This window comes from Equus quagga, chromosome 13 (assembly GCF_021613505.1).
Source record: "Equus quagga isolate Etosha38 chromosome 13, UCLA_HA_Equagga_1.0, whole genome shotgun sequence".
Classification (NCBI taxonomy): Eukaryota; Metazoa; Chordata; class Mammalia; order Perissodactyla; family Equidae; genus Equus; species Equus quagga.
In genome coordinates, this window is record NC_060279.1 from 89,600,448 (window position 1) to 89,625,482 (window position 25,035).

General features: G+C 56.2%; 3 protein-coding genes and 1 long non-coding RNA gene across 5 annotated transcripts; 2 read left to right on the forward strand and 2 right to left on the reverse strand.

Moving 5' to 3' along the window:
* The first annotated feature begins 82 nt into the window (after positions 1 to 82).
* GYS1 (glycogen synthase 1) lies at positions 83 to 14,573 on the forward strand. Its single transcript, XM_046681445.1, has 16 exons — positions 83 to 386; positions 1,924 to 2,105; positions 4,048 to 4,239; positions 5,114 to 5,299; positions 5,542 to 5,686; positions 6,158 to 6,275; positions 6,573 to 6,693; positions 6,958 to 7,064; positions 8,265 to 8,324; positions 8,415 to 8,493; positions 10,019 to 10,132; positions 10,400 to 10,526; positions 11,954 to 12,049; positions 12,208 to 12,371; positions 12,830 to 12,910; positions 13,096 to 14,573. The coding sequence occupies exons 1-16, from the start codon at positions 269 to 271 to the stop codon at positions 13,417 to 13,419; spliced, it is 2,214 nt and encodes a 737-aa protein (XP_046537401.1). The 5' UTR covers positions 83 to 268; the 3' UTR covers positions 13,420 to 14,573.
* Positions 14,574 to 15,957: 1,384 nt separating this feature from the next.
* FTL (ferritin light chain) lies at positions 15,958 to 17,528 on the reverse strand. The gene is made up of 4 exons (XM_046681449.1): positions 17,208 to 17,528; positions 16,895 to 17,041; positions 16,411 to 16,536; positions 15,958 to 16,277 (listed from the first exon to the last, which is right to left on the reverse strand). Exons 1-4 carry the CDS (start codon positions 17,307 to 17,309, stop codon positions 16,125 to 16,127), a joined length of 528 nt encoding a protein of 175 aa, XP_046537405.1. The 5' UTR covers positions 17,310 to 17,528; the 3' UTR covers positions 15,958 to 16,124.
* A 148-nt stretch (positions 17,529 to 17,676) lies between these two features.
* On the forward strand, positions 17,677 to 22,826 carry LOC124249905 (uncharacterized). The gene is made up of 3 exons (XR_006891489.1): positions 17,677 to 17,809; positions 21,503 to 21,641; positions 22,672 to 22,826. It is a non-coding gene; the product is annotated as an uncharacterized LOC124249905 (long non-coding RNA).
* BAX (BCL2 associated X, apoptosis regulator) lies at positions 20,565 to 24,953 on the reverse strand. Of its 2 annotated transcripts, XM_046681447.1 has the most exons (6): positions 24,114 to 24,953; positions 23,487 to 23,538; positions 23,249 to 23,395; positions 22,749 to 22,884; positions 21,054 to 21,158; positions 20,565 to 20,749 (listed from the first exon to the last, which is right to left on the reverse strand). In XM_046681447.1, exons 1-6 carry the CDS (start codon positions 24,145 to 24,147, stop codon positions 20,645 to 20,647), a joined length of 579 nt encoding a protein of 192 aa, XP_046537403.1. In that variant the 5' UTR covers positions 24,148 to 24,953; the 3' UTR covers positions 20,565 to 20,644. The 2 variants fall into 2 exon arrangements, with proteins under 2 accessions (XP_046537403.1, XP_046537402.1); XM_046681446.1 differs by lacking the exons at positions 20,565 to 20,749; positions 21,054 to 21,158 and having other exon boundaries at positions 22,825 to 23,395; positions 24,114 to 24,193.
* Between the last annotated feature and the right edge of the window lie 82 nt (positions 24,954 to 25,035).

The following is a 25,035-nucleotide window of genomic DNA, read 5'->3' on the forward strand; positions in this document are numbered from 1 at the left end:
AATGGCGCTGGCCGGGGGGCGGGCACCGCCTCCTGGCGGCCGCAAGGTTACACTGCAGGGCCCCACTCAGCTCAGTGACGCTGCGGCCGCCTCCTGCGTACGTCTGAGCGCTGCGGGTTGGGGATACGGTCTTGCAATAGGAAGCCGAGGGCGTTGCAAGCTTCCCGTCGGACACCAGCTGCCTGCCCCCGCACCCTTCCCAGTGCATTCCCCAAGCACCTCCGGAGGCCCTACCTGTGGCCTCCGGAGCCCCCTTCCCGCCTCAGCCATGCCTCTAAACCGCACTTTGTCCATGTCCTCACTGCCAGGACTGGACGATTGGGAGGATGAATTCGACCTGGAGAATACAGTGCTCTTCGAGGTGGCCTGGGAGGTGGCCAACAAGGGTGAGCACGCCAGGCTGGGGGCCCCGGACGAGAAGGGCAGTCGGGGATGGGGTCCCGGAACTCTTGAGTAACAGGGAGCCGGGGCTACATGGCATGACTCTTGGGTCCTGGGCAAGGAGCCTATGACTCCTATGTCCTTCAGGAGGGGTTGGGGTATGTCTCTTGGGACCTAGGGGGCGGGGATGAGTCGCCTGACTGTTAAGATGAAAAGAGGCTGGAAACCCGGGCCCTGGGTCCTAGGGGAGAGGGGGATGAAATGAAAGATTCCTAGGTCCGGGAGGGAGGTTTCCGAGAGACCAGAGACCTGGGTCCTGAACAGGGAAGGAGATGGGGGGTTGGCACTTCCTAGTGCAAACCTGGGAAGTGGCTGTGTTACAGAACGGTGGCCCTGGCGGAAGGGTCTGGGGATGTAACTCCGGATTTGGAAGATCGGATGGGAGATAGGATGCATGAGTCGCGGTGGGAGAATCTGGGGAACTGGTCACTTGACAGTAAAGATGGGAGGAGGCTGGAGACCCTAATTCTTAAACCCTAGGGAGAGAGAGAGTTGGGGCCTGGATGCCTAGATTCTGGAGGAGCCGAGGGCCTGGGTTATGGATTCCTAAGATTAGAGGAACCCGTGGCCTCAGACACATGCGTACTGGAAAGGGGGAAGGCTGGGAAGTCCTAAGTTGGTCAGGGACTGGGCCCTGGGATGGGAGTGGCAGGGGGCCTGGATTTCTGTGTCCTGGGCCCCAAAGGGCCTGAGGTTCTGGGTTTGGAGAAGCCTGGGGCCGCAATCCCAGGAGCTAGGCAGTTTCACTCCTTAAAAGGGAGAGAGCTGGGGTTTTGCTTTGCTGAATTTTGGGAGAGAAAGGGACTGGCTCTGACACTCACCATGGGAGGGGACCTGCAAATACAGAGCCATGTGTCACCAAGGCCCAAGCCCCAGGAGGTAAGGAGGCTCGGGGCCCAGACTCCTCAGTCTGCACTGGAGTCATGGAAGGGGCAGGGCCCTGCATGCCTGTGTCCCCAGCTGGCAGAAGAGACTGGGGGACAGGTCGGCAGATTCCCTGGGGAGGCAAGGAATGACAATTCCGGCTTCTCTTGGGCAACTGTGGGAAGTGAAATAGGGCCATGAAGAGAGATTCTCCCAGAGCGTGTCCTAGAGGCTGAGTGAGACTTTAGACCCAGCTCCTGGAGCCCGGAACTCGGGACCCTGGGTCCTGGTAATCCTTGTCAGCTCTGTCATGCTAATTCTCTCAGGACCAGGAGCCCAAGCCCTCAGCCCCTTCTCTCAGTCTCAGAAATCTGGCCTGAGCCCCCTCCTCCCTCAGTCCCGACCCACCCCCTTTTTCCCACAGACTCAGGAGCACTGCCCTCCAGCGCTGTATCCTCTCCTCCCTCTGACTCTGGAGGATGGGCTGGCTCCCAGTCCCCTCTTCCCTCTAAGCCAGAGGTCCGGGGCCCCAGCACCTCCCATGGCGCCCCACCCCACCCCAGGTCCCAGAGCTGTGGACCTCGGCTGGGGCCTGCCCTCACGTACTTGGGCCCACAGTGGGTGGCATCTACACGGTGCTACAGACGAAGGCGAAGGTGACAGGGGATGAATGGGGCGATAACTACTACCTGGTGGGACCATACACGGAGCAAGGCGTGAGGACCCAGGTGGAGCTGCTCGAGCCCCCAACCCCGGCCCTGAAGAGGACGCTGGACTCCATGAACAGCAAGGGCTGCAAGGTGGGGCATGGGCGGCCAAGGGCAGGGAGGCGGGTGCCCGAGGTCGGGGTGGGAGCAGCAGCAGAAGAGGCAGGGGCTGGACAGAAACCCGGGGTGACCCAGGACTTTCCCAGGCAGACATAGAGGAGGTAAGACTGACAGACACGCAGCAGAAGCAGGACCCCGGGAGGTGTGGGGTGAACCCCAAGCTCTAAGATGCTGATGAATGGACAGACAGACAGCAGACTAAGAGATGGTCCCAAGAGGTCAAGATCCTCAGACCCAGAGAGAGAAAAAAAACTAGATGGAAAGGCAGCTAGACAGAACCTGGGGGAGGTGGGCTTGCGGGGAGGCAGGCGGCCAGAATAGGGGTTCTGGAGGCTGAAGTCCAAATTTAGCTTCGCCCCTTCCTGCTCGTGTGCCCTTGGTCAATGAACTTGCTATGAACCCTAGTAGGGTTGTTGGGAGGATGAAAGAGTTGATAAAGTCTTCCGTCTGGTGCCTGGCGTGAAGTTAGCAATGCGTGTGAGCTGTTGTGTCGTGGTTATCATCATCCTCATCATCGTTATTACTATAAACAGCCGAGCTTGCAGAGTGAGGTGGGCAGGCAGACAAAGGGAGAGAGACGGATGGCAAGAGACTGTGTCCCAAGAGGTGATGGTGGCCCCAGGGGCTAGAGCAATAGGGAGATAGACAGAGTCTGGATATACATGAGAGGCAGCCCAGTGTTTCAGAGAGAAAGACCTAGAAGGAGAGGGGAAGATGGAACACTGATGAAGAGAGGAGAGACCCAGGGGACTGAGTTTCAGATGGGCAGAGCCAGGGGTTAAAGAGTGGAGAGTCCCAGGGCCTCCGATGAGGGCTGAAGGATGAGCCCAGAGGGGGCTGCCACCCAAGGAGAGGGCCACGAGGCAGCGGGGCCGAAGCACAGACAGGTTGGGGTCTGGGAGCGAGAAGTACAGTGGTTGATTCCTTCATTCATTCACAGCCTCTGGGGTCGGGTGGGGTCTGGAGTCCAGTCAGGCCCGAATGTGTCCCTAAGGAACCTCACAGCAGTTCAGCCCTCCCCCATGGCAGCTGCTCCCCACGTGCTGGGGGCCTAAGAATAGCCCCCCCCCAGCAAAAGGGCAGGCAACAGCTGGGAGGGGGAGGGACACTGGGGTCAGGCTCCCCAGGCTGGGAAAAGCCAGGTTAGGGAGGCGTATGACTATCTGTCAGCTGGATAGAGTTGTGGCAGCAGGCCCAGACCTAGGCCATGGTCTCAGGAGGAAAGCAGATTGGAGAAATGTGGCAGGGGCAGAAATGAGACAGCGAGGCTTAGAAACATGGCAGTGGGTAGAAAAATGCAGTCCTGGGGCGTGGAAGGAGGGCAGACAGTATTAGAAATGTGGCTGCAGAGTGCAAAATGGACGTAAGGGCAGAGGAAAGAGGCAGCAGGTGACAAATATATGGCGAAAGGGTTAGAAACAAGGCAGTGGGTGGAAGAAATATGGCAGCGAGAACAGTAACAGAATTATCCAGGAATTAGCAGCAGGAAGAAAAGATCGTGGGAGAAAGCAACAGGGTGGTTGGTGAAATGTGGCAGAAAACACAGAGACGAGGCAGCAACTTGGACAAATGATTAGCGGGTAGAAAACAAGGCAGTTGGGGTGTAGAGACAGGACGTGGGAAACGTGTGGTTCTAAGGAGAGAAAGGAGGCAGCAGATGGGAGAAAGACAGCAGTTATAGAAACTGAGCAAGGGACAGCGAAATGTTGCAACGGAGAAGGAGAAAGATTGTGGTGGGAATAACTAACAGCAAAGAGAGAAATCAGGCAGCAGGTGAGAAATTAGCAGCAGGGACACAGACAGAAGGTGGAAGAAGTAAGGCAGGAAGCCCAGGCATCTGTCTGGCTGAGAGAACCACAAGTGCTGGCCCAGAGATGTGTGGCCGAAACCCTGAGCCTCCCTCTGGGCCCCCCAGGTGTATTTCGGGCGCTGGCTGATCGAGGGGGGCCCCCTGGTGGTGCTCCTGGATGTGGGGGCCTCAGCCTGGGCCCTGGAACGCTGGAAGGGAGAGCTTTGGGACACCTGCAACATCGGGGTGCCCTGGTACGACCGTGAGGCCAACGACGCTGTCCTTTTTGGCTTCCTCACCACCTGGTTCCTGGGTGAGGTAGGCCCCACCACCAGTCCCCATGTCACTTCTTTCCACCCCAGGCCCAAAACTACAATGGCCATCAGCCCCTGGTCAGAGGGTGGCTGGCTTCTCCCAGGGCATTCTGGGAGTTGTAGGTCCTTTAATCCAAGGATTAGCTCTGACCTTTGGGAACCTGGACATCCAGGGGTCCAGACACTTCTTTCTTCAGAGACCTAAACTCCCAACTCCGCTTCATTCATTGCAGTCTTCCAAATATAAGAATTCTGAGCCATTACCTCTTGGGGGGGCTGATCTGGCTGGAGGGCTCACCCCCCCCCCCAGGGAATTCTGGGAGTTGTAGTTCTCTACTCTGATCTTCGCTGGACGTAGCTCTCAGATGGCACCCTGGATGTTTGGGAAACCCCAGCCTATTAGAGAACCAGGAATCCTGGTTCTGCCCCCCTTTTAGGTTTTAAAAGGCTCAAGAAACTTTGTTTCCCATGCCCTGGGACAAAGAGTTAATGAACTGGCTGCTCCTAGGGCATTCTGGGAGTTGTAGTCCTCACTATTGGGTGCAGTTCTACTCTTGATTGAGATAAAGGTCTCCAGGAATTGTGTCTAGGACTTGGGAACACTGAAACTTCAGTCTTTCCAGTTCAGCCCTGCTGGGCCTTAGAAGGTTGGCTGAAAAACCCCAGCTCCCATCAGCCTCTGGGGAGGAGGTCAGGGGTCTGGCTGCCTCAAGGATTTGTACAGTTCCTTGTCCAATGGGGATTGCAGTGGGTGGCGGCCCACTCTGTGCAGTGGAGGTGATTTATCTCTCCTCTGTTTGCTCGTCCACTTTGGGGATGGCTGATCGTCTTCACGACACACGTGGAGACACAGTGGCCCTGTCTCTGCTGCCCCACAGTTCCTGGCCCAGAGCGAGGAGAAGCCACATGTGGTTGCACACTTCCACGAGTGGTTGGCGGGCATCGGGCTCTGCCTGTGCCGTGCCCGGCGGCTGCCTGTGGCTACAATCTTCACCACCCACGCCACGCTGCTGGGGCGATACCTGTGTGCCGGTGCTGTGGACTTCTACAACAACCTGGAGAATGTGAGCCGGGAGTGTGGCAGGTGGGGGCGGCCAGTATTTCAGGACAGCCCAAAGCTGTCTTCGAAGCCCAAGGAGATCAAGCTCCCTCTTGTCCCAGGACCCAGGAGTCCAAGACCCCAGGCCCCTCCTCCCTCAGACCCAGGAGTCCAGCTTCCGGCTCCAACCTCGCCCAGGACCCCAGAATCTGGACCTCCAGTCTTCTGCCCATTCTCCTAACCTAACCACCATCCCTTCCTGCCCAGTTCAACGTGGACAAGGAAGCTGGTGAGAGGCAAATTTATCACCGTTACTGCATGGAGCGGGCGGCAGCCCACTGCACTCACGTCTTCACTACCGTGTCCCAGATCACCGCCATTGAGGCTCAGCACCTACTCAAGAGGAAACCAGGTAGGGCATAGGAGGGGGTCCCGAGACATGAATGAGGTAGTTGACGGTCTACGCCAAGGCCCGTACCAATTTTCTTATTGTAAAGAGCAGAGAACTACAACTCCCAGAAGACCCTAAGTTGATGGCCTGCATATGAGGCTGCCTGGCTGTACCCTAGAGGCTAATGGGAGGTGTAGTTTCTTTGACATTCATTTCAGAAAAGGGAAAATTATTTTATTGGCTAAGGTAGATATTGGTCTTCTGAAAGAGGATGGAGGTTCACTGGTCTTTGTTTTTGAGAAAAGCAATGTTAGAACCAGTTATTCTTCCCAGGCTATAGCATCAATTCTCAATGGATGTGAGAACTACAACTCCCAGAAGGCCTCTGGCTGGTCAGCTCCTTAATATTCCTGGAATTACCTTCATTTATTCATTCAACCACATTGATCTGAATGAAGAAATGAAACATGGGACCTTCTCCCCCATGCCTAGATATTGTGACCCCCAATGGACTGAATGTGAAGAAGTTCTCTGCCATGCATGAGTTCCAGAACCTCCATGCTCAGAGCAAGGCCCGAATCCAGGAGTTTGTGCGTGGCCATTTTTATGGGTATGTGGGCCAGATACCCAGGTCTTGAGAGAGGTGGGGGTTGGGTGCCCAGACTCCCGGGTCTAAGGGAGGGGACAGCTGGGGGCTCAGACTCTTGAGTTCCTGAGCGTCAGAACAATGGCTGAGTATTGCAGGAGATCCCCGTTTAAGGAGAAAAGAGGCACAAGTCCCATGAGTCCCATGATGCCTCTGTACTGTCTAAGATGTTCTTTGCCCCTGTGGCTTCTGCAGTTTGTAGTTTCGAGCCAGGGCTAGAGGGTGAGGATCTTGGCTTCACCCTGTCTTGTGGCTTTTTAGGCACCTGGACTTCAACTTGGATAAGACCCTGTATTTCTTTATCGCCGGCCGCTACGAGTTCTCCAACAAGGGGGCTGACGTCTTCCTGGAGGCCTTGGCCCGGCTCAACTATCTGCTCAGAGTAAGGCCTGGGCTACGAGGGGACAAAGGAGGATGAGAAGATGAGTACATAACCGGCGAGAACAGGACCCGGGGAGGTGGGGGTTGGGAACCCCGTCTGTAGGGCAGGTGCAGACACCCAGAAAGAAGATCCGAGTCTCAGTGGGGATAGTAACTCTGTCCTATAATTCACCTTGACAGGAAGGGGCCTGGCAGGATCCTAGTGGTCTTGGGGGAGGGGAAAAGGTGGGTGATCCTGACCTCGGCCCCTTTTCCTCGGCCCCAGGTAAATGGCAGCGAGCAGACGGTGGTCGCCTTCTTCATCATGCCGGCTCGGACCAACAACTTCAACGTGGAAACCCTCAAGGGGCAAGCCGTGCGCAAGCAGCTCTGGTCAGCAGCCTTGGCCCGGGCACCCGGCCGGCCCCACGCCCAGCTCTGTGCTCCGGGTCTAGTGTTCCTCTTGGAGTCTCAGTTTTGTCATCTGTAACGGGATCAACCCGCCCCACCAATTCCTACTGAAGTCACTTGCTTAAGATGCCTCCAGCACAGGGGGCAGTAAGAAGTCGCAGGCAGGACAAATGTGACAGCACGATCAGGGTTCTGATATGAAACCAGCGAGGTCCCACTCATGCCACTGACCCTTGCTGGCTCTGTGACTTTAGGCAAACCACTCCCCTTCTCCAAGGCTCAGTTTCCTCATCTGTAAAACCCATTCATTAGCCATAGATATTCACTGAGCACCTACTGTGTGCCAGGCACTGTTCCAGGCCCTGGGAACACAGCTGTGAACAAGAAAGATAAAGTCCCTGCCCTCATGGAGCTCACATTCTAGAAAATTCTAGAAAGTGCTCTGGCAAAAAAATAAAAGGACTGGAATATGAGACAGTTGTCAGGACAGGCCACACTGAGAAAGTATTATTGGGTAGAGACCAATAGAGGAAATGAGGGAGGGTGTCCTGTTTGTATGTGGGGAACAGCAAAGGGAACAGCAAGTGCAAAGGTCCTGAGGCATGTTTGAGAAACAGCAAAGAGGCCAGTGGAGCTGAAGCAGAGTGCCTTAGGGAGATGGGGTAGAAAATGAGGCCAGAGCTCTGGGAGGGCTGTGAGCAGAGGGATGTCACTGGAGCTGTAGGGTGGCGCTCTTTGCTAGCATTACTCGTGTACATAAAGTTTCCTCTCAGAACATAATTTTCCCTTTTTATAAAATGGGGCTTAGCATTGCCACCACCAGGACTAGGAGAAGTCCTAATAATAGCTGACATTTCTGGAAGGCTCACTGTGTGCCGGGCACTGTGCACTTTTTGTCATGACCTCATTGAGTTCTCACTGCAAACCTCTGAGGTTGATTCTATTTTTATCCCCGTCTGACAGATAAGTTACTGAAGTCAGAGAGGGAAGGCCACCTATCCCTGACCACACAGCCGATGCAAGGCAAAAGGGATCCGAGCCTTCCAGGGCATGTTCCCTGGGTCCCCATCCTCCAGCCCAGAATCCCCAGGGCTTCTCTGCTCAGACCTCAGTTTCCCAGCTGCCCCGGAAGCCTAACAATAAGTGACTGGTGTGTATATGATGTCGCTCTGCCCCTTCCAGGGATACGGCGAACACAGTGAAGGAGAAGTTCGGGAGGAAGCTTTACGAATCCCTGCTGGTGTGAGTGCCCCGCCCTCAGCCCTGCGCCCTCTTGGACCCTAACCCCTCTCTCCACCCAATCTCAGATGCATCCCTCTGCTCACTTCGCAGTGGGAGCCTCCCAGACATGAACAAGATGCTGGACAAGGAGGATTTCACTATGATGAAGAGAGCCATCTTTGCCACGCAGGTATGGTTTGGACCCCTGAGCAGAGAGGCAACAACTCCCAGCAGCCCCAGAGGCAGCTTGCCGTGTTAGCTCTGACCCCAGAGATTGCTGAGAATTCTGGTTTATTGGGCGGCTCTTATCGGGGGAATCAATTCTGAGGTACACAGAAGAGTGTGAACTGACTGGTAGAACTTCAATTCCCAGAAGCCTTTAGGGCAGCCTGCTTTCCTGAAACTCATTCTGCCACAGGGGCTGCTGGGCATTGTAATTTCTTTGAGTACCCAGGGTCAATGGACAACAGGTGAAAGGGAACTTAGGAAGTCAAGCTAGCCACAAAAGCAGAACTACAACTCCCAGTTGTCCTTGGGCTTTGCTGCATACTAGCTCCACCTCTCTCCCCAGAGACAGCTGGGAATGGTAGTTTTGTTGGGCCTCTTTTGCACTAGAGCCAACGTGTCAGCTAAAACACTTATCTTTTCCTAGAGAACATTGAAAACTCTCAGCAGCCACTGTTTCTTATCCCCTTGCCTGTGTCTTGTCTCCAAACACTCGTGGGAGTGGTAGCTTCTTTACATTATTGGCAGGTAACTGGAATTAGGTGGATGGGAAACCTTAGAGAGGATTGGCAGTCACCAAATGAGAACTGCAATTCCCAGCAGCCCCTGGGTCTTTCTGTTATATTGACACTTCCCTACCCCAGAGACTTCTGGGAGTTAGAGTTCTTTTGTTCTCTGGAGTCAGGGGTCTTTGGTACCTATGGCCAGGGTTGGTGAGCCATTTCCTGGAGAATGGAAACCTAGACAGCCAAGTTGCATAAACAAGGTGTGAATTGTTTTTGGCCAAACTATAATTTCCAACAATCCCCAAGGCTGCTTGCCTCACTGAGGGTGTTTCTGCCCTGGGGCTGCTGGGAATTGTAGTTTGTTGGGCCCCTGGAGTCAGTAGACTGAAGGTGTGCAGAACTTTTACTGAGAGAAATGATGGAATATTTGCAAAGAACTATACATCCCAGCAGCCCCCTGGACTTCTATCACACTAGCTCTATCTTCCTCCAGTGACTCTTGGGAATTGTGCTTTTTCTGGGCCTCTGTGGGGGTGGAAGTTGAGGTAATTACAAGCCACTTAAAGGGAACATGGAAAGAGATCCAGGATTTTCATTAAAAAACTACAACTTCCAGCAGCCCCTGAAGCTTGCCACCATATTGGCACAGTCTCTGGCCTGGTCTACTGGGGGGAGTTAAAGTTCCTTTGAATTTGATGATATAGCCAAGACTACAGAACAAGATAACTACAACTCCCTGTAGTCCGTGGGGCATGTTAACCCTGGCTCTGCCTCAAAGACAGCTGGGAATTGTAGTTTCTTTTCAGCTCATGGTGGTTAAAGGGGAAAGAGAACCTTTACAGATAGAGTCAAGCAGGAAATCGACAACCCCTGGGAATCTCTTGGGCTGGTTACCCCACAACCTGGTAGGAATTGTAGTCTCCTTGGATCCCCAGGGTCAGCATGTCTCTTTACTTACCCCTACTCCCCTTGTGGCCCCCACAGCGGCAGTCTTTTCCCCCTGTGTGCACCCACAATATGCTGGACGACTCCTCGGACCCTATCCTGACCACCATCCGTCGAATCGGCCTCTTCAATAGTAGTGCTGACAGGGTCAAGGTGAGGGCAGCGGCCAGGGTGGGTTGGGCCTGGCGGGGGCGTGCAGAGGGAACCCTGGGCCTTCCATTTCCCATCTCCCATAGTTTATCAAAAGATCGCTATGTTTAGAAAGAACCTTAGCTTCTGAAGCTGACTTGGATTCAAATCTTTATCCTGCCACTCACCTGTGTGACTTTAGACAAATTTCCCACCCTCTCTGGGCCTCTCTAGGATCTGAGGAGTAGCTACATAAGGTGCTTGGGCTGTGTCCTTCTTTTTCCCTGCCAGGTGATTTTCCACCCAGAGTTCCTCTCCTCCACGAGCCCCCTGCTCCCCGTGGACTATGAGGAGTTTGTCCGTGGCTGCCACCTCGGGGTTTTCCCCTCCTACTATGAGCCTTGGGGCTACACACCGGGTGAGTGCAGCATGGCGGTAGGGTCCTGGGCAGATCTGGCACAATCCCCGTGCAAGGCACTCTGCTTCTCTGAGCCTCAGGCTTCTCCTTTGCAAAACAGGGGCAATAGAGGGCCAGCCCGCTGGCATAGTGGTTGGGTTCTCACACTCCACTTTGGCAGCCCGGGGTTCGCAGGTTCAGATCCTGGGCACGGACCTAGCACCGCTCGTCAAGCCATACTGTGGCAGCGAGCCACATAAAATAGAGGAAGATTGGCACAGATGTTAGCTCAGCGACAATCTTCCTCAAGCAAAAAGAGGAAGATTGGCAATAGATTGGCTCAGGGCCAATCTTCCTCACCAAAAAAACCCTAAAAAAACAGGGGCAATGGCAACAGTCTGTTCTGCTACAGTGTGTTTTTGTAAACACAGTAGCTCATGTGATGTTTAACTGGAGGACTGATGTCACAGTTCACATGGCTGACATTTGGCCCCCCAAATAAAGCAGCTGAATGCACAGTTCACTGAACACAAAAGAATGTGGCAAAGTCACTCGGAGCTGTTCCTGGTGCCCATCGCCTCCCCTTTCCTCCTGTCGGCTCCCTTCAGACACCAGCTTCAAGCCGAAACAGCTCCTGTGCAGTTCTCCCTCATTTGGAGACATTTTGCTGTGGTTTCCCCAAACTCAACCCTTCCTCACATCTTTTCGCATGTTTTTCAGGCTAAATAAATACCACATTTGCCGTAGTAATTTTTACTTTATGAGTAATTTAACAAGTCTTTTAAACTATGCTTGCATGATAATTAGGAATTTTGCCAGTTTTCTTTCATCCATGGTTAAAATGATGCCTAGGTTTTGTGTGGTCGGCCCCAACCCTGTTTTTCCCATAAGCTCCCTTATAGTTAGCGCCTGCTTTTGCAGCTTACAGAGGTTTTTTAGAAACATTTCCATGAGAATTATAACAAACTCCTTGAACCATTTCTCAGCGTTAAGGTAGGAAACGACGCATCGTAGGTGGTCTGTAGACAGCAATAGTAATAGTGAGAGACTTTTTCTTACCTCCTGTCAAAACAGACTGAAGCTGTTTTAACCAAAACAGTATGGTCTGGCCCAAGAAAGTATCTTACAGGTTGTGAGGATTAAGTAAAATGATAGACATCGGCCCAGAGTACGTATTCAATAAATTAGCATCCTTATCGCCCATTAAAGACTTCTCCTCATCCTGAGGCCTTGGGGCAAGTGAACTCCCTTTTGCTAAGCCTCTTAGCTTCCGCTCTAAGACTGTGATAGTCCAATGCCCCGCCTGGTTTTTCCGCTCCTGACTTGCTCGGCTCAGCGCCCAGCACTTGGTAAAGATGCCAGTAGAGGGCGCCGTTGAGGCGTTTATTGAGATTTAAGACTGTCAAAGTGCTAAGTGCTAAGTGGACTGTTCTCACGCCTTCCCGCAGCTGAGTGCACGGTTATGGGCATCCCCAGTATCTCCACCAACCTCTCCGGCTTCGGCTGCTTCATGGAGGAACACATCGCAGACCCCTCAGCTTACGGTCAGCGCCCGGACTGAGAGCCGGGACTCTTGGATCCTGGGGAGGAGGGGGTGGAACGCCTTAGTCCCAGGGAAGGAGGGGTCCTGGTGCCACAGGGTCCCAGGGAGAATGAAGGTCTCCCCAGTCTGGTTTCTGAGCCCCCGTCCTGGCCCCTGCAGGCATCTACATTCTGGACCGGCGGTTCCGCAGCCTGGATGATTCCTGCTCGCAGCTTACCTCCTTCCTCTACAGCTTCTGCCAGCAGAGCCGGCGGCAGCGCATCATCCAGCGGAACCGCACGGAGCGCCTCTCCGACCTTCTGGACTGGAAATACCTAGGCCGGGTATAACTCCCTTCCCTGTCCTCTGCTAGTGAATCGGCCGCTTCCCGCTCTGGGCCTCTGTTTCCTCAGCTCAAAGCCTGGCGCAGGGGACACGGTCTCCTCCTACCTGTAGCAGTTGCTGTCCCTTTAAGAAATTAACGTTTGCGGGAAGACCTCATTGGTCAGAAGTGCTCTATTTGCATAAGGGCGTGGCCAAAGAGGTACCCGACTGGAGAATCCCACCCGCGTTCTTGGGATGTGGCTCAGAGTCTGTCCAATCATAGCTCTGCTTATCTACCTGAGGGGCGGAGCTAGGAAGATGGCTAATTGGCATAGGCGCCAACTGGAGGTGCTCAGAGTGTGCTCATTTGCATAACGGATGTGGCCAGGATTCGCCTCGCTCCGGGTCTGCAGGGGTGGCCGGGGGTCCGGCTCCCGCCCCCTGACGCCTCTCCTCCCACTCACTTCTTTCCCTCAAGTACTATATGTCCGCGCGCCACATGGCGCTGGCCAAGGCCTTTCCAGAACACTTCACCTACGAGCCCCGCGAGGCTGATGCGGTGAGTGGACCCGGGGTCTCTCTGGTGGGCCAGGAGCTGGAGGGCTGGGCTGGGGTGGGGTAGGGTGGGGCGTCCCTCCCTCCCTCCTGGGATCAGAAGGCGTCAGGGGCCCTGGATGCCTGGGCAGGATTGTAGGGGCCTCCGCTCACTCTGCAGTCTGTGCCCACAACCCCGTCCGTACGCAGACCCAGGGCTACCGCTACCCACGGCCTGCATCAGTGCCTCCGTCGCCCTCACTGTCACGACACTCGAGCCCGCACCAGAGCGAGGACGAGGAGGAGCCCCGGGACGTGCCGCCCGATGAAGACGGTGAGCGCTACGACGAGGACGAGGAGGCCGCCAAGGACCGGCGCAACATCCGCGCCCCGGAGTGGCCGCGTCGCGCCTCCTGCACCTCTTCCACGAGCGGGAGCAAGCGCGGCTCGGTGGACACGGGGCCCTCCAGCTCGCTCAGCACCCCCAGCGAGCCCCTCAGCCCCGCCAGCTCCCTGGGCGAGGAGCGCAACTAAGGCTCCTGCCCCACACTCCCCGCCCGCACTGCCTGCCTCATCCAGAGGGTGGATGCTGAAGGGCGCTGTTCCCAAACCCTGCTCCAGATCCGGAACCCTCTGTGGGGTCCACAGCCCCGCCCCCTCCGCCATACAGTCCAGCCCCCTCTAGCTAGCTCTTGGAATCCCCACACTCCAGAACCCACAACGCTGTGCCTTTCTTGGGTTCCAGAATGCACAATCTGTGCCCTGGAGTCCCCCAGGCCTGGCCCGGGTCCCAGAGGCCAGGACTGTGCCGTTACCCTACTGTGGTGCCAGAGGTTTTAGGAAACCTGGCCTATTGCCTTCCAGGCTCCTAGAGCCCTTTGTGGTTTGCAATTCTACAGCCCTCTGAGCATGCCATGTTCAGGCCTGGCCTGGGGGCCACTAAGCTCCGGAAACCGCGTGGTATCCCTGCTAATGGGACAATCAAGTCCAGAACTAGGCACTTTCAGGGACTTTACTGAATGCAGAAGTTCCTCCATTTCAACTCCAGAACTCGGGCTGCAGGCCAGGGTGCTGGTGTTTACTCGGATCCAGACCTCCCTGATTTGTCCAGCTCTGCCTGCAGGATCTCTCCATCTCTGCCCCCCTCTTCCTCCACACTTTGGCCAAGCAAGGAGGGGGCAGAACCACTTGGCTTCTCATTCCTACTGGAGAACAGACAGTCTTGGTCTAGATGCCTTTCTGGCCTTTTCTGGACCGGATCCTACTCCTTCCGTGCGTCTGAGCTCTCCCTTATATCTCCAGGCTCCTTCTGTGGCCTCCAGGGAACCCCTTGGCTGAGGACAGAACTGGCTGTCTTCCCAGCCACAATCCCCAATCATTAGACCCACCGTGAAACCACTGGGTTCTAGGTGCCGGCTGCTGAATCTAGAACCTTAAGACTGTGCTGCATCCTGGTCCCATTCCCCTGGTCTAAAACTGGGCCCACTGGGTTCTAGAACCTCTATATTTACCTCGAGGCTCTTCCATCCCCAAGCTGTGCCCCGCTCCCAGCTTTGGTGAAACGGAGGGGCCCCTCACGTGTGCTGTGCTGTGTCTAATGCACTTAGTTTGCCGTTGGGAAGGGGGAGGGCGGAAGGAGTGTGACTGAAGTGTGTCCAGAGATGAAAAAATACATCTATATTTAAGAATCTCAGGTCTGGTCCGACATGAGGGGCCTTGCTCCTGGCCCCCCTCTCCTTGTGGCCTCCTCTGTTCCTCCCCCTGCACACCCCTGTGTCCCTGATCCCTTGTCTCATCCTGCTGTCTTGGAAGAGATTAGGATTGCCAGTCTGATTCCCGTCTTATTTCAAAGGAACGCACCTCTGTTGTGTTTACTTGGGACTTGACTTGCAAATGGCGAAAACTTGGCTCAAGCTCCCTTTGGCAGAAAGGGGTGTCACTGGAAAAAGGCTCGGAGCCACGTGTGATTATTTCAATTAATCCCTCAGCAGCATTAGCCATGTGCACGTGCTCAACAGCCACTGTGGCCGCATGTGGCTACCCTATCGGGCAGCGCAGATATAGAACGCTTCCATCATTGAAAAAGTCCTATTGGACAGCACTAGTTTAGAGCATGTTTCTAGGACCCTGTGGCCTCTGATCTTTGGCTCTACTGTCCCCTAGATGGCTGTGTTTTCCGGAAAAATCTTTTTCTTTTCCGATCTAGTCTTCACTAGGCCATACGTGCATCTCCAAAGCAATCGCTTTTCAGGGGCGTAGAAAGCTCCAATTTTTTGGATTTGGGAGTGCGATCATCCTTCCTGTTGGCCACTGTGTGACACACAGAAGCTCCCTCCCCGAAAGAGCAGGGACAGCAAGGGTCACGGTGGGGAGAAGACCCAACAACAGGAGTCCAGAAGCTACTTCCTCTTCAATTCAAATCAGGGAAGGGGGAGTGGGTCAGAGTTGATTGTTTCGTAACTTGGGCCCAGCAGCTGCCTGTAAACCCTCTTCCAGCTTCAGTTCCCACTTGAATTTGGCCCCAAGTTTCACCTTCCCGTTTCTGTGCTCAGCCCCAAACCCCCAGCTCAGCATCTCTTGCACATCCCATGCTCCCAGCTGCTCAGACACACTCTGAGTTCTTCCTAGCTGTGCTTCAAATTGGAGAGCAGGTGTGGCACCCTGGGTGTGCTTCCTGGTTGCCACAGGCAATTTCTACGTTAATAGCCTCAACTCACCCACAGAAAGGAGCTCCTAATTCTACTTAACCGCCAGAGGGTCGCAGGGCCTGGCACAGACTCGTTTCTTGTTACTGTTTGGTATCTCTTTAACAGTGTTTGCTTCCAGTGACCAACCCCAGGTCTTTTGACTTCCCTGGAGTCTGGGCTCTCCTATCTAGGAGGGACTATTAACAGCCTGGCGAACCAGAAAACCCGTTACTGCAACACACCCCACAGGTGAGGACAAGCCTTAGGAATAGGCAAGACAGGTGGAGCCAACTCCCCCGGCTTGCCAGCCCAGTCCAGCTAGAAGCCTTGTGAAAACAGATCCCACCCCATTTCCCACACCACACAGACACACACAACCACCAGCTGCTGGAAAAAGCTTTATTGTTTCCATTTGGTCCAGGCTTGGGCAGAGGGCTCCAGGCTAGTTAAAAAGCTATCTCTAGTGGCTGCAGGGAGAGGCTCAGGCAGAAGCTCTGACACCAGGGGGATACCAGAGGGGCCCCCTCAAAGGCCACTGGACTCCGGAGGCTCCTAGTCATGCTTGAGGGTGAGCCTTTCAAAGAGATACTCGCCCAGCCCAGCTTGGGAGCCAACGAGCCTCTGGATGTTGGTCAGATGGTCGCCCATCTTCTTGATGAGTTTCACCTCCTCGTCTAGGAAGTGGCTCTCCAAGAAGTCACAGAGCTGAAAGATAAAAGAGAAAATGTTGCCACTTACAATAGTATGACAGATGGGTGACGAGGCTCAGAAGGATAGCTGTCCAATCATGAGGCCAATGCTTAGAACGTAAGTAGACACAGATGAAGAGAGTACTTACATGGGGGTCTGCCTGGGCAGAACCCAGGGCATGCAGATCCAAAAGGGCCTGGTTCAGGCTCTTCTCCAGGACAATGGCGGCTTTCATGGCATCCAGGGTTGTACCCCACTCATCCTGGGACGGCTTCTATACAGAAAACAGCTCAGAACTAGCCACTTACCCAGCAAAGGACTAAAACGACATTTCCCAGCAGTTGCGGGGGTAAAGAGCCTAGCGCAAAAAACCGTCTAAGGGTTCCTATCCCAACCCCCAACCCCCACCTCCCCGGTCTCCTACAACAGCAAGCCCCAGGAGACGACGCCGCAGTCTACACCGCCACGTCCTGGGGGAACTGGGTGCGCCTCCATTCCCAATCATAATAGACAGCCCGCACATGACCAGACTCAATCTCCCAGAAGCCCACGCGGTGCCTAAACAAACGGTCAACAAGCCTCGCGCGCAGGGACTGCCGGGAGATGCAGTCCGTTGCCCGCACCCTGTTTACCTGCAAGTCCTGGAAGAGGGCGCGGCCGCCGCGCTGGTTTTGCATCTTCAAGAGACGCTCGGCACCCTCACGCTTCTCCTCCGCCAACTCGCGGAAGAAGTGGCATACGCCCTCCAGAGCCACATCGTCGCGGTCGAAATAGAAGCCCTGCGGGAAGAGATGGCGGGAACAACGGTTAGCGGGAGGCGAGGCCAGGCGTGCGGACTCCGCCTTCTGACTACCCGACGGGACAAAGAAAGCCAGCGCGTGCGCAGAAGGCCAGAGGTACGCAGTTGGGGGAAACTTGGGCCGGGGGCGTCCTGGGGATCCTCACCAGAGAGAGGTAGGTGTAGGAGGCCCGCAGGTACAGGTTGACCAGGCGGTTGACGGCGGCCTCCACTTCAGTAGAATAATTCTGACGAATCTGGGAGCTCATGGTTGATCGGCAGTAAGGAGCTGAGCTCAAAAGAACGGTATTAGTGGATCCCGCCGGAGGTAGAGGATGGTTGAGAAGTTGGTCCGAAGGCTGAGACTGGAAAAGAGGTTGGAGGGTGGTCGGAGGCCGGAAAAAGAGGAGTCCCAGGGGTCTGTTCCGTCCAAACACTGTTGAAGCAAGACACAGATCCGTGGGACGCCTAGCGCACTGCAAGGGAGCTTGGCGAAGGCGGCTTCTTTTATAGCGCGCGGGCCCTGGGGGGCGGGGCGTTCAGGGAGTGCGATCGGCCAATCCGCGGTGGCGGGAGGCGGGGCCTGGGGCCGCGCGCGACCAATCGCGAGCCGATAGAAGTCCCGGACCCCCAGCCTGGGGATGGGGAAGTCACGCGACTGTAGCGCGAGGTTGTTGTGAAATGAGGAATTGGGGGCTGGGGAGTTGCGCGGGAGGCCAAGGTCCTGGGGCTGATTCTGGGAAGTCACGGGATTCTGGGGGTCTCTCTGGTAGGTGGAAGACTAGTGGGGACACTAGAACCCCTGGGGACACTGGGAAGATGATGATGCTGGGGTCCTGGGGGTGTCTCAGGAAAGTAGGTTGGATTCTGGGGTTGTGTTCCGAGAGTATGGACTGTTCTGGAGCCCTCGGGTTGCTCAGAGGTGCAGAGTCCTCCAGATGACTGAGGTTTGCTCTGGGAGCTAAGGGGTCGCCGGATCATTGGAAAGTTTGGAAGGCGATGAGATGATAGTTCTGGAACCTTGGGGATCTCTCTGGGAGATGGGTGGGAGGGGGGCCCTGGAGCCCTTGGGTTCGCTCACAAGTGGGGGCGTTTCTGGAGCCTTGGAGTTCGCAGTGGAAGTCTGTGTTTTCCTGGAGCCTTCCCAGGAGAGGTTTTTAAGCCTTTGTGGTGATCTGCTGGATTAAAAGGATAGTTGTTGGAAAGCCTTGCGGTTCAGCCCCGGGGAGTGGGAAACACATGCTTCTGGAAGCCTAGTAGGGGCTTTTTTAAGTAAGCGGTCTTGGAGAGCCCTTTGGAGCCCTTCAAATACTGTCTGAGCCACTTGGAATGCCTTGGGGCTATTTCAGGGGTGCACTGTTTTTCTGGGAGCAGAAAAGGGGAGGCGTACAATGACACTGGCGCTTTGGGGTGTCGCTGAGGCTGCGTTTCCTGTGGACTCTTTCGAAGGCAGCTGGAGACTCTGGGAACTCTATTTGGCTTTGAAGCACTCTCTCTGAAGCTGTCCCTGTCCTGCGTGACACCTGCCCTTCAAGGACACCCAGAACAGCCTGGGTCCTGGGGAAACAAGGAGGGTCTGGGGACTTGTGGACAGGGTGTCTGTCTTCGACCGACGGGCGTTTTTAAAGTGTGCCAGGTCCAGGCTGGTGGCCGGAGGCCAGAGCTGCTCAAACCACATCCCCGCTCTCTGGGAGCTCCCCGTAGTTGAGGGGGAGACAGACATAAAGACAGAAACTTGGCCTTATGGAGTGCCCTCATGGAGGCCACCAGCGGGCTGGGGCAGCGAAGCTGAAGCCGCTGGCGTTGGGGGGAGGTCAGGGCCTGCTTGGCAGAGGAGCCACTCCCAGCTGCCCAGGCGGGGTCCCTGCTGACCAAGGGGATGCTGGGCCAGGCGGTTGTCCGGGGTCCTCAAGGGGTGTCCGTGGCCAGGCGAGCAGCCGTGCTGAGTCATGCTGAACTCAGCTGCAGGAAGGGGCTGGGGCCCGGGGGTGGAGTGGGCACACGCTGACCTCATCTCTGGGGGGGCTGCCTGCCCTCTGGCTGGGCCCCCGGGCGCTAGACCGGGCTCAGAGCCAAGTCTGTTCCCCTCCCCCAAGGTGCCGTCTTCAGTGCTTTGTCCCCGCGTCTTTCTGTCTTTTTAGTTCCCTTGGTCTTTTCTCTGGGCTCCTGCCTGTGGCCATCTTGTCCCCTCCCCTCACTGCTATCTTAGCTGTTTGACATCTCTCCCCGGACTTGGTGTCTCTGGGGGAGGGGCGATTGCCCCAGGTACATGGTCACCAGGCTCTGTGGGTTACTCTTTCACCAAATCTCTCATTCCATCCTGAAGACCTTTAGCCTCAGGCACGTCCCACAGATGGAGAGGTGACTTGGAAAGTGCTCACAGGGGGAGGGAGAGCAATGAGGAACGGGTGCGACAAAGATGATGTGAAGGACGGACAGAGATGGGGTTTGGGGGAGATCGCGGGACATGGGGGAAGACAGACCAAGAAAGAAGAGGGGGACAGAGACTCAGAGAGAGGGGGACAGGGGCCCAGAGAGAGGGGGACAGGGGCCCAGAGAGAGAGGGACAGGGACCCAGAGAGAGAGGAAAAGAGACTTCGAACAGGGGGACAGGGATCCAGAGAGAAGAGGGGGACAGGGACCCAGAGAGAGGGGAAAAGAGACTCCAAACAGGAGGACAGGGACCCAGAGAGGAGAGGGGCATAGAGACCCACGGAGGAGAGGGGGACAGGGACCCAGAGAGAGAGGGAAAGAGACTCCAAACAGGGGGACAGGGATCCAGAGAGAAGAGGGGAACAGAGACCCAGGGAGAAGGGGACAGGGACCCAGGGAGAGGGGACAACAGACTGACTCTGAGTGATCTCATTCTGGTTGCTTGTCTCTAAATCTGCCAGGCCCCTTTCTGAGCTCAACATCTTCCTGGGGCCGGCTCCTCTCCTGGGGGGCCCCACCCAGTTCCTGGGCCAGACCCCAGCTCCCTGCCCCCCTTCTCCCCCACAGCAGTCTTGGGCCTCATCCTCTCCCTTGGACCCTCTGGTCCCAGCCCCCTCAGCCTTCGGACCTCCAGTAACTTCCCCACGGGGCCCCAGCGCCCTCCTCAGCACCTCCCAAGTTCCCCTCCCCTTGGCTCTGCGCTTCTCCACTTTAGTAAAGTGCAACTTCCTGTGGTCCCATCTGGTGGAAGCTTCCAGGCCCTAGTTACCCAGGCCCAGGAGGCCTGCTCGGCACCCTGCTGCCCTGTTCTCCCCCCACACCCCTGGGCTCAGGCCTGGCCCAGTGCTGCCTCCAGCACATCGCCCCAGAGCTGCCACATGTGACCTGAGTTGCTTCCGGGGCCCTGGGAAGGGTGAGCACCCACAGGGGGTGCTGGGCACCCTCAGAAAAAGCTGTGTCAGCATGTGAAGCCGGGTCCCCTGCGACAGTCAGGGAGTGCGCCAGTGACTCAGATGCTGAAGTGTGGCCCAAGGAGGTTTATTGCCCCCCGAGGCCACCCCCCCACCCCCCCCATAATTACAAAAGTAAGAAAATTGCCCCCATCCCCGCCCCTCCCAGCAAAACGCCATAATTTATGCAGAAGAGTCACAGTCCAAGGCAGCTGGTGGCCTCAGCCCATCTTCTTCCAGATGGTGAGCGAGGCGGTGAGCACTCCGGCCACAAAGATGGTCACTGTCTGCCACGTGGGTGACCCAAAGTCGGAGAGGAGGCCGTCCTGGGGACAGGGACAGCAGTCACTTCAGGGATCAGCAAGGGAGAGGGGTCAGAGGGCGTGACCAGGTACTAAAGAAGACTTGAGGGACTCCAGAGGAAGGGGAGGCACCAAGGAGGCCAGAAGACACTAGTCAGGTCAAGGGTCAGCGGGAGGTCAGAGGTCACAGAGAGGTCAGTGGGTGCCCGATGAACGGTGGGGGGGATGGATCAGACATGTGAGGAAATGCTTTATAGGTGACATCTGATGATCTAGAAGTAGGGAGGGGGCAGCTCGGTGGTGGGCTCAGGGGTCCCAGAGGCCTCACCCAACCACCCTGGTCCTGGATCCAGCCCAGCAGCCGCTCTCGAAGGAAGTCCAGTGTCCAGCCCATGATGGTCCTGATCAGCTCGGGCACCTTGGTGCACAGGGCCTGCGGGGAGTGGGGTGGGACTTAGGGACTCAGCCTTGTCTTCCTTGTCTGGGGACAGTGGCCCCAAGCCTCCTTTCTCCACTCTCTGCCTCCCCTCTTGCCCCCCCGCAGTCTCTTTTCCACTTAATCAGAATGAGCTTTGTAAATTGTAAACTGGATCTCATCGCTTTCAGCTGCCCTGCTCACAAACCTTCCATGGCTCCCCAGTACCCCTGGGGATAAAGACCAAAAGGCAGAGCTCAGCCCATGAGGCCCTGTGTGAAGGCTCTGACTCGATCACATTCCAATTTTCCACTTCTTTGCTGTGCCTCATTGACCTTCTTCCATGTCTTCATTCCCACCAGACTCTTCCCTGCCTCAGGACCTTTGCACATGCCAAGTCTTCTGCCTAAACAGGCCTCAGCTAAGCGAATTTTCATTCATTCTGCAGAGCTCAGGTCTAATGTCACTTCCCCACAGAGGGCTTTTCTGACTCCAGACCAGGTAAGACCTGACACCTCCCTTACCCATGACCTGTCTCTAGCTCCCTGAACTTGCCCTTCGCACCCTTTTATCGGGCTGCTTCTCCCCTATGGTCCCCAGCTCCATATGCAGCCCCACCATCACCCTGACTCCTGTCCCCTGACCCACAACATTCAAGCCCCATTAGCTCGGTTTTGCCAAACACATCAAGAAACCTCCTTCCCCACCTCCACTGCTACCACCTGAGTCCAGGTCAGCCATCGTTTGCCAGGACTCTTACAGGTGCCCCCTCACCAGCTGCCCAGCCTTTGCCCTGTGCCCCATAATCCCTTTTTCTACCTACAATGCCCAGATCAATTTGTTGGGCTTCCCGTCCCCCAATATTTTATCATGAGAATTTTCAGAGAAAAGTTAAAAGAATTCCACAGTCAACAGCCACATACCAGCAATCTAGACTCTACAATTAATATTGTGCTCTACCTGCTAGCATAATGTTGTAAATTTCTAAGTCACTCTCCTGTTTCACACCAGCCAGTCACTCCCGTCTGACTCAGAGTAAAGCTAAAGTCTTTACAGTGACCCAAGAAACCCCTTGCCATCTGCCCTCATCTCCCACCCTTTCCCCCTCCTCACTCTGTTCTAACCACACGGGCTCCCTCACTGCCCTCAACACACCAGGCTTGGTCCTACCTCAGGGCCTTTGCACTTGCTGTGCCCCCTACCAGATGCCTTTCCCCCGATCCTTATATATGACTGCATCTTTCTTGTCATTCCGACTTTGGCTTTAAGGTCACCTCCTCTTAGAAGTCTTTCCTGACCACCACACACAATCACATCACCCTAGTTTACTTCTCTCAGCACTCATCATACGACGTGAGCGCCAGGAGAGCAGGAACCTAGCCTGCTTTGTTCAGTGCTGCATCCTGGGTGCTGAGTATAGATCAGGCACACAGAAGGCCCCATAAATGTTTGTTGAATGAGTAAATGAAGGAAGGAGCAATCAGCCCATAACCATCTCTCTCCATTCCCTCTGGTTCCTGGGCTGCCACAGGGGTGGACCTCACGACCCCCAGGTTCTCAGAGGCCGGAGGGACGCCTCCCTGGGTTCGTCGCCCTGCAGCCGCCCACCTTGAGCACCAATTTGCTGGCAAAGTAGAAAAGGGCAACAACCCGGCCCCAGTTGAAGTTGCCGTCGGAAAACATCTCAGCTGCCACTCGGAAAAAGACCTCGCGGGGGGAGTCCGTGTCCACGGCCGCAATCATCCTGCAGGAAAGAGGAAAGCCAGTGCTGGGGAGGGAGGGCCAGGCAGTGTGGACACCCTGGCATCCACCCTCTACCAAACATAAGGAAACTGAGGCCCAAGCCAGGCTGAAGCGAAAAGCAAGAGGCCAGCACGGGGCAAAAGGGACAGGGGGACATGTAGGAAAGTGGGGAAGATGGCTCCATGAACGAGGGTTTCAAGATCCTAGGGGGGTGGGGAGGGAGGGCTGGGAGTCCAGAGTGCTGAATTGAGCAGCGGGGCCCTGGACCCCTGGGTCTGAGGGAAAAGGGGGCTGTGAGCCTGGACTTCAGGCTCCGAGGGGAAGAGGGGTCGGGAGCTGGGACTCCTGGGTCCCAGGGGCCACACCTCTGCAGCTCCATGTTACTGTCCAGCTCATCTCCGATGCGCTTGAGACACTCGCTCAGCTTCTTGGTGGACGCATCCTGGGGCACCTCCTCCAGGCCCAGCTCGGGTGTGTCTCCCCCCATCCGCCCCGCGCGATCCTGGATGAAACTGGAGTGGGAATGGAGCGGGGGAGGGTGCAGAATCAGAATGGGGCATCGCTCCTCCAATCCGCTCCGCGATAATCAGGCCTCAGACTCACCCCTGAAGCAAAAGGGCCCCTGTCTTCATGATCTGCTCAGAGCTGGTGGGCCCTAGAGGAGAAAGGAGGGAAGAGGTGCCTGGACTCTTGGGTCCTAGGGGAACCAGGGAACTGAGGTGGCTCATGATCCCTGAGGGAGGACAACGCTAGGGGGCCCTGCATTTCCGGGTCCCCCTGGACCAAGTGCCTGGGGGGCTCAGACAACTGAGTCCCTGATGGAGGAAGGGCAGGAAGCCTGGGCTTGTAACCTACATTCTTCCGGGGGAGGAGGCTGAGGGAACACTTTACGCATCCAGACCCCTGGCCTGAGGGGGCAGAGGGGAGGACCCGCCCCTCCCACCAGGAAGTGGTGCCGGCGACAAGCCCGGGCCTGCCCGGGGGCTTTGATTGTGGGGTCTGCAGCTTCTCGGGGGTCCGAGCCCGCCAGGCAGGAAGGGATTGGGGCGCGGAGGCCAAAGAGCCGGGGACCCCCCCGGGAGGGAGGGGGCTGCTGGCTGGCAGCGCCGGATCCGGGAGTTTCTGCCCGGGAGTGCTTGGAGATCGCGCGGCCCCGGGCCGGCGGGACGGATCGGGGGGCCGGCGGCGAGGGGGCTCGCCCTCCTCCCGCCCGTCTGCCTCCCGCCTCACCCCCGCCTCTGGGTTGCTCCCCGGACCCGTCCATCACCGCCGCTCCCGCCGCCGCCTCTCGCCGGGTCCGCCCGGGCGGCCGCAGCACGCCCCCAGTCACGTGAGCGCCCCGCGGAACGTGCGTCTCTCACGTGACCGCCCCGCAAAATGGCCGGGCCCCGCAGGGCCGCCCGGTCACGTGACCGCACCTGCCGCACCTGCCGGGGAGGCGCGGCCCCTGTCACGTGACTGTCCGATCGGCCCTTCCCGGCAGGAACCGGTCGTGGCGCCCTCCCGCCGGGGCGCCCATTCCGTCGCCGCTGTGACTTTCCTTCCTTCCTTCCTTCATTCATTCGTGCAACGTTGTCAGAAGTTTCGGGTGGGATCTGAGCCCTCCCAGGGCGGAAGGAACAGCCAGTGCCCATCAAAGAGGAACACTATAGGCCCCAAATGGCATTCACTGGGGCAGGGCATTTCCGATGACTAAAGCCTATGAATAGGTATGTGTGAGTGAAAGTAAAAGGAATCTGAAGTTGAAAAGGTGGCAAAACTAATCTACCGTGATAGATTGGCAAGGTGTGCACCAGGAGGGTCCCCAAAGGAGGTTCCTGGGGTGCCTGAACTGTGCTATATCTTGATCTGGGTGGTGATTACTTGGGTAGAAACACGTAAAAAGTCACTCAGCTGTATGCATAAGACGTGCACTTTACAGTATGGAAATTATTATATCTACCCTAAAAGAAAATGATAATAATAAAAAGGAACTCAGGGGCCGCCCTGTGGCTGAGTGGCTAAGTTCCCAAGTTCCCGTGCTCCGCTTTGGCGGCCCAGAGTTTCCAGGGTTTGGATCCTGGGTGCAGCCATCGCACTGCTCATCAAGCCATGCTGAGGTGGCATCCTGCATGCCACAACTAGAAGGACCCACAACTAAAACTACACAACT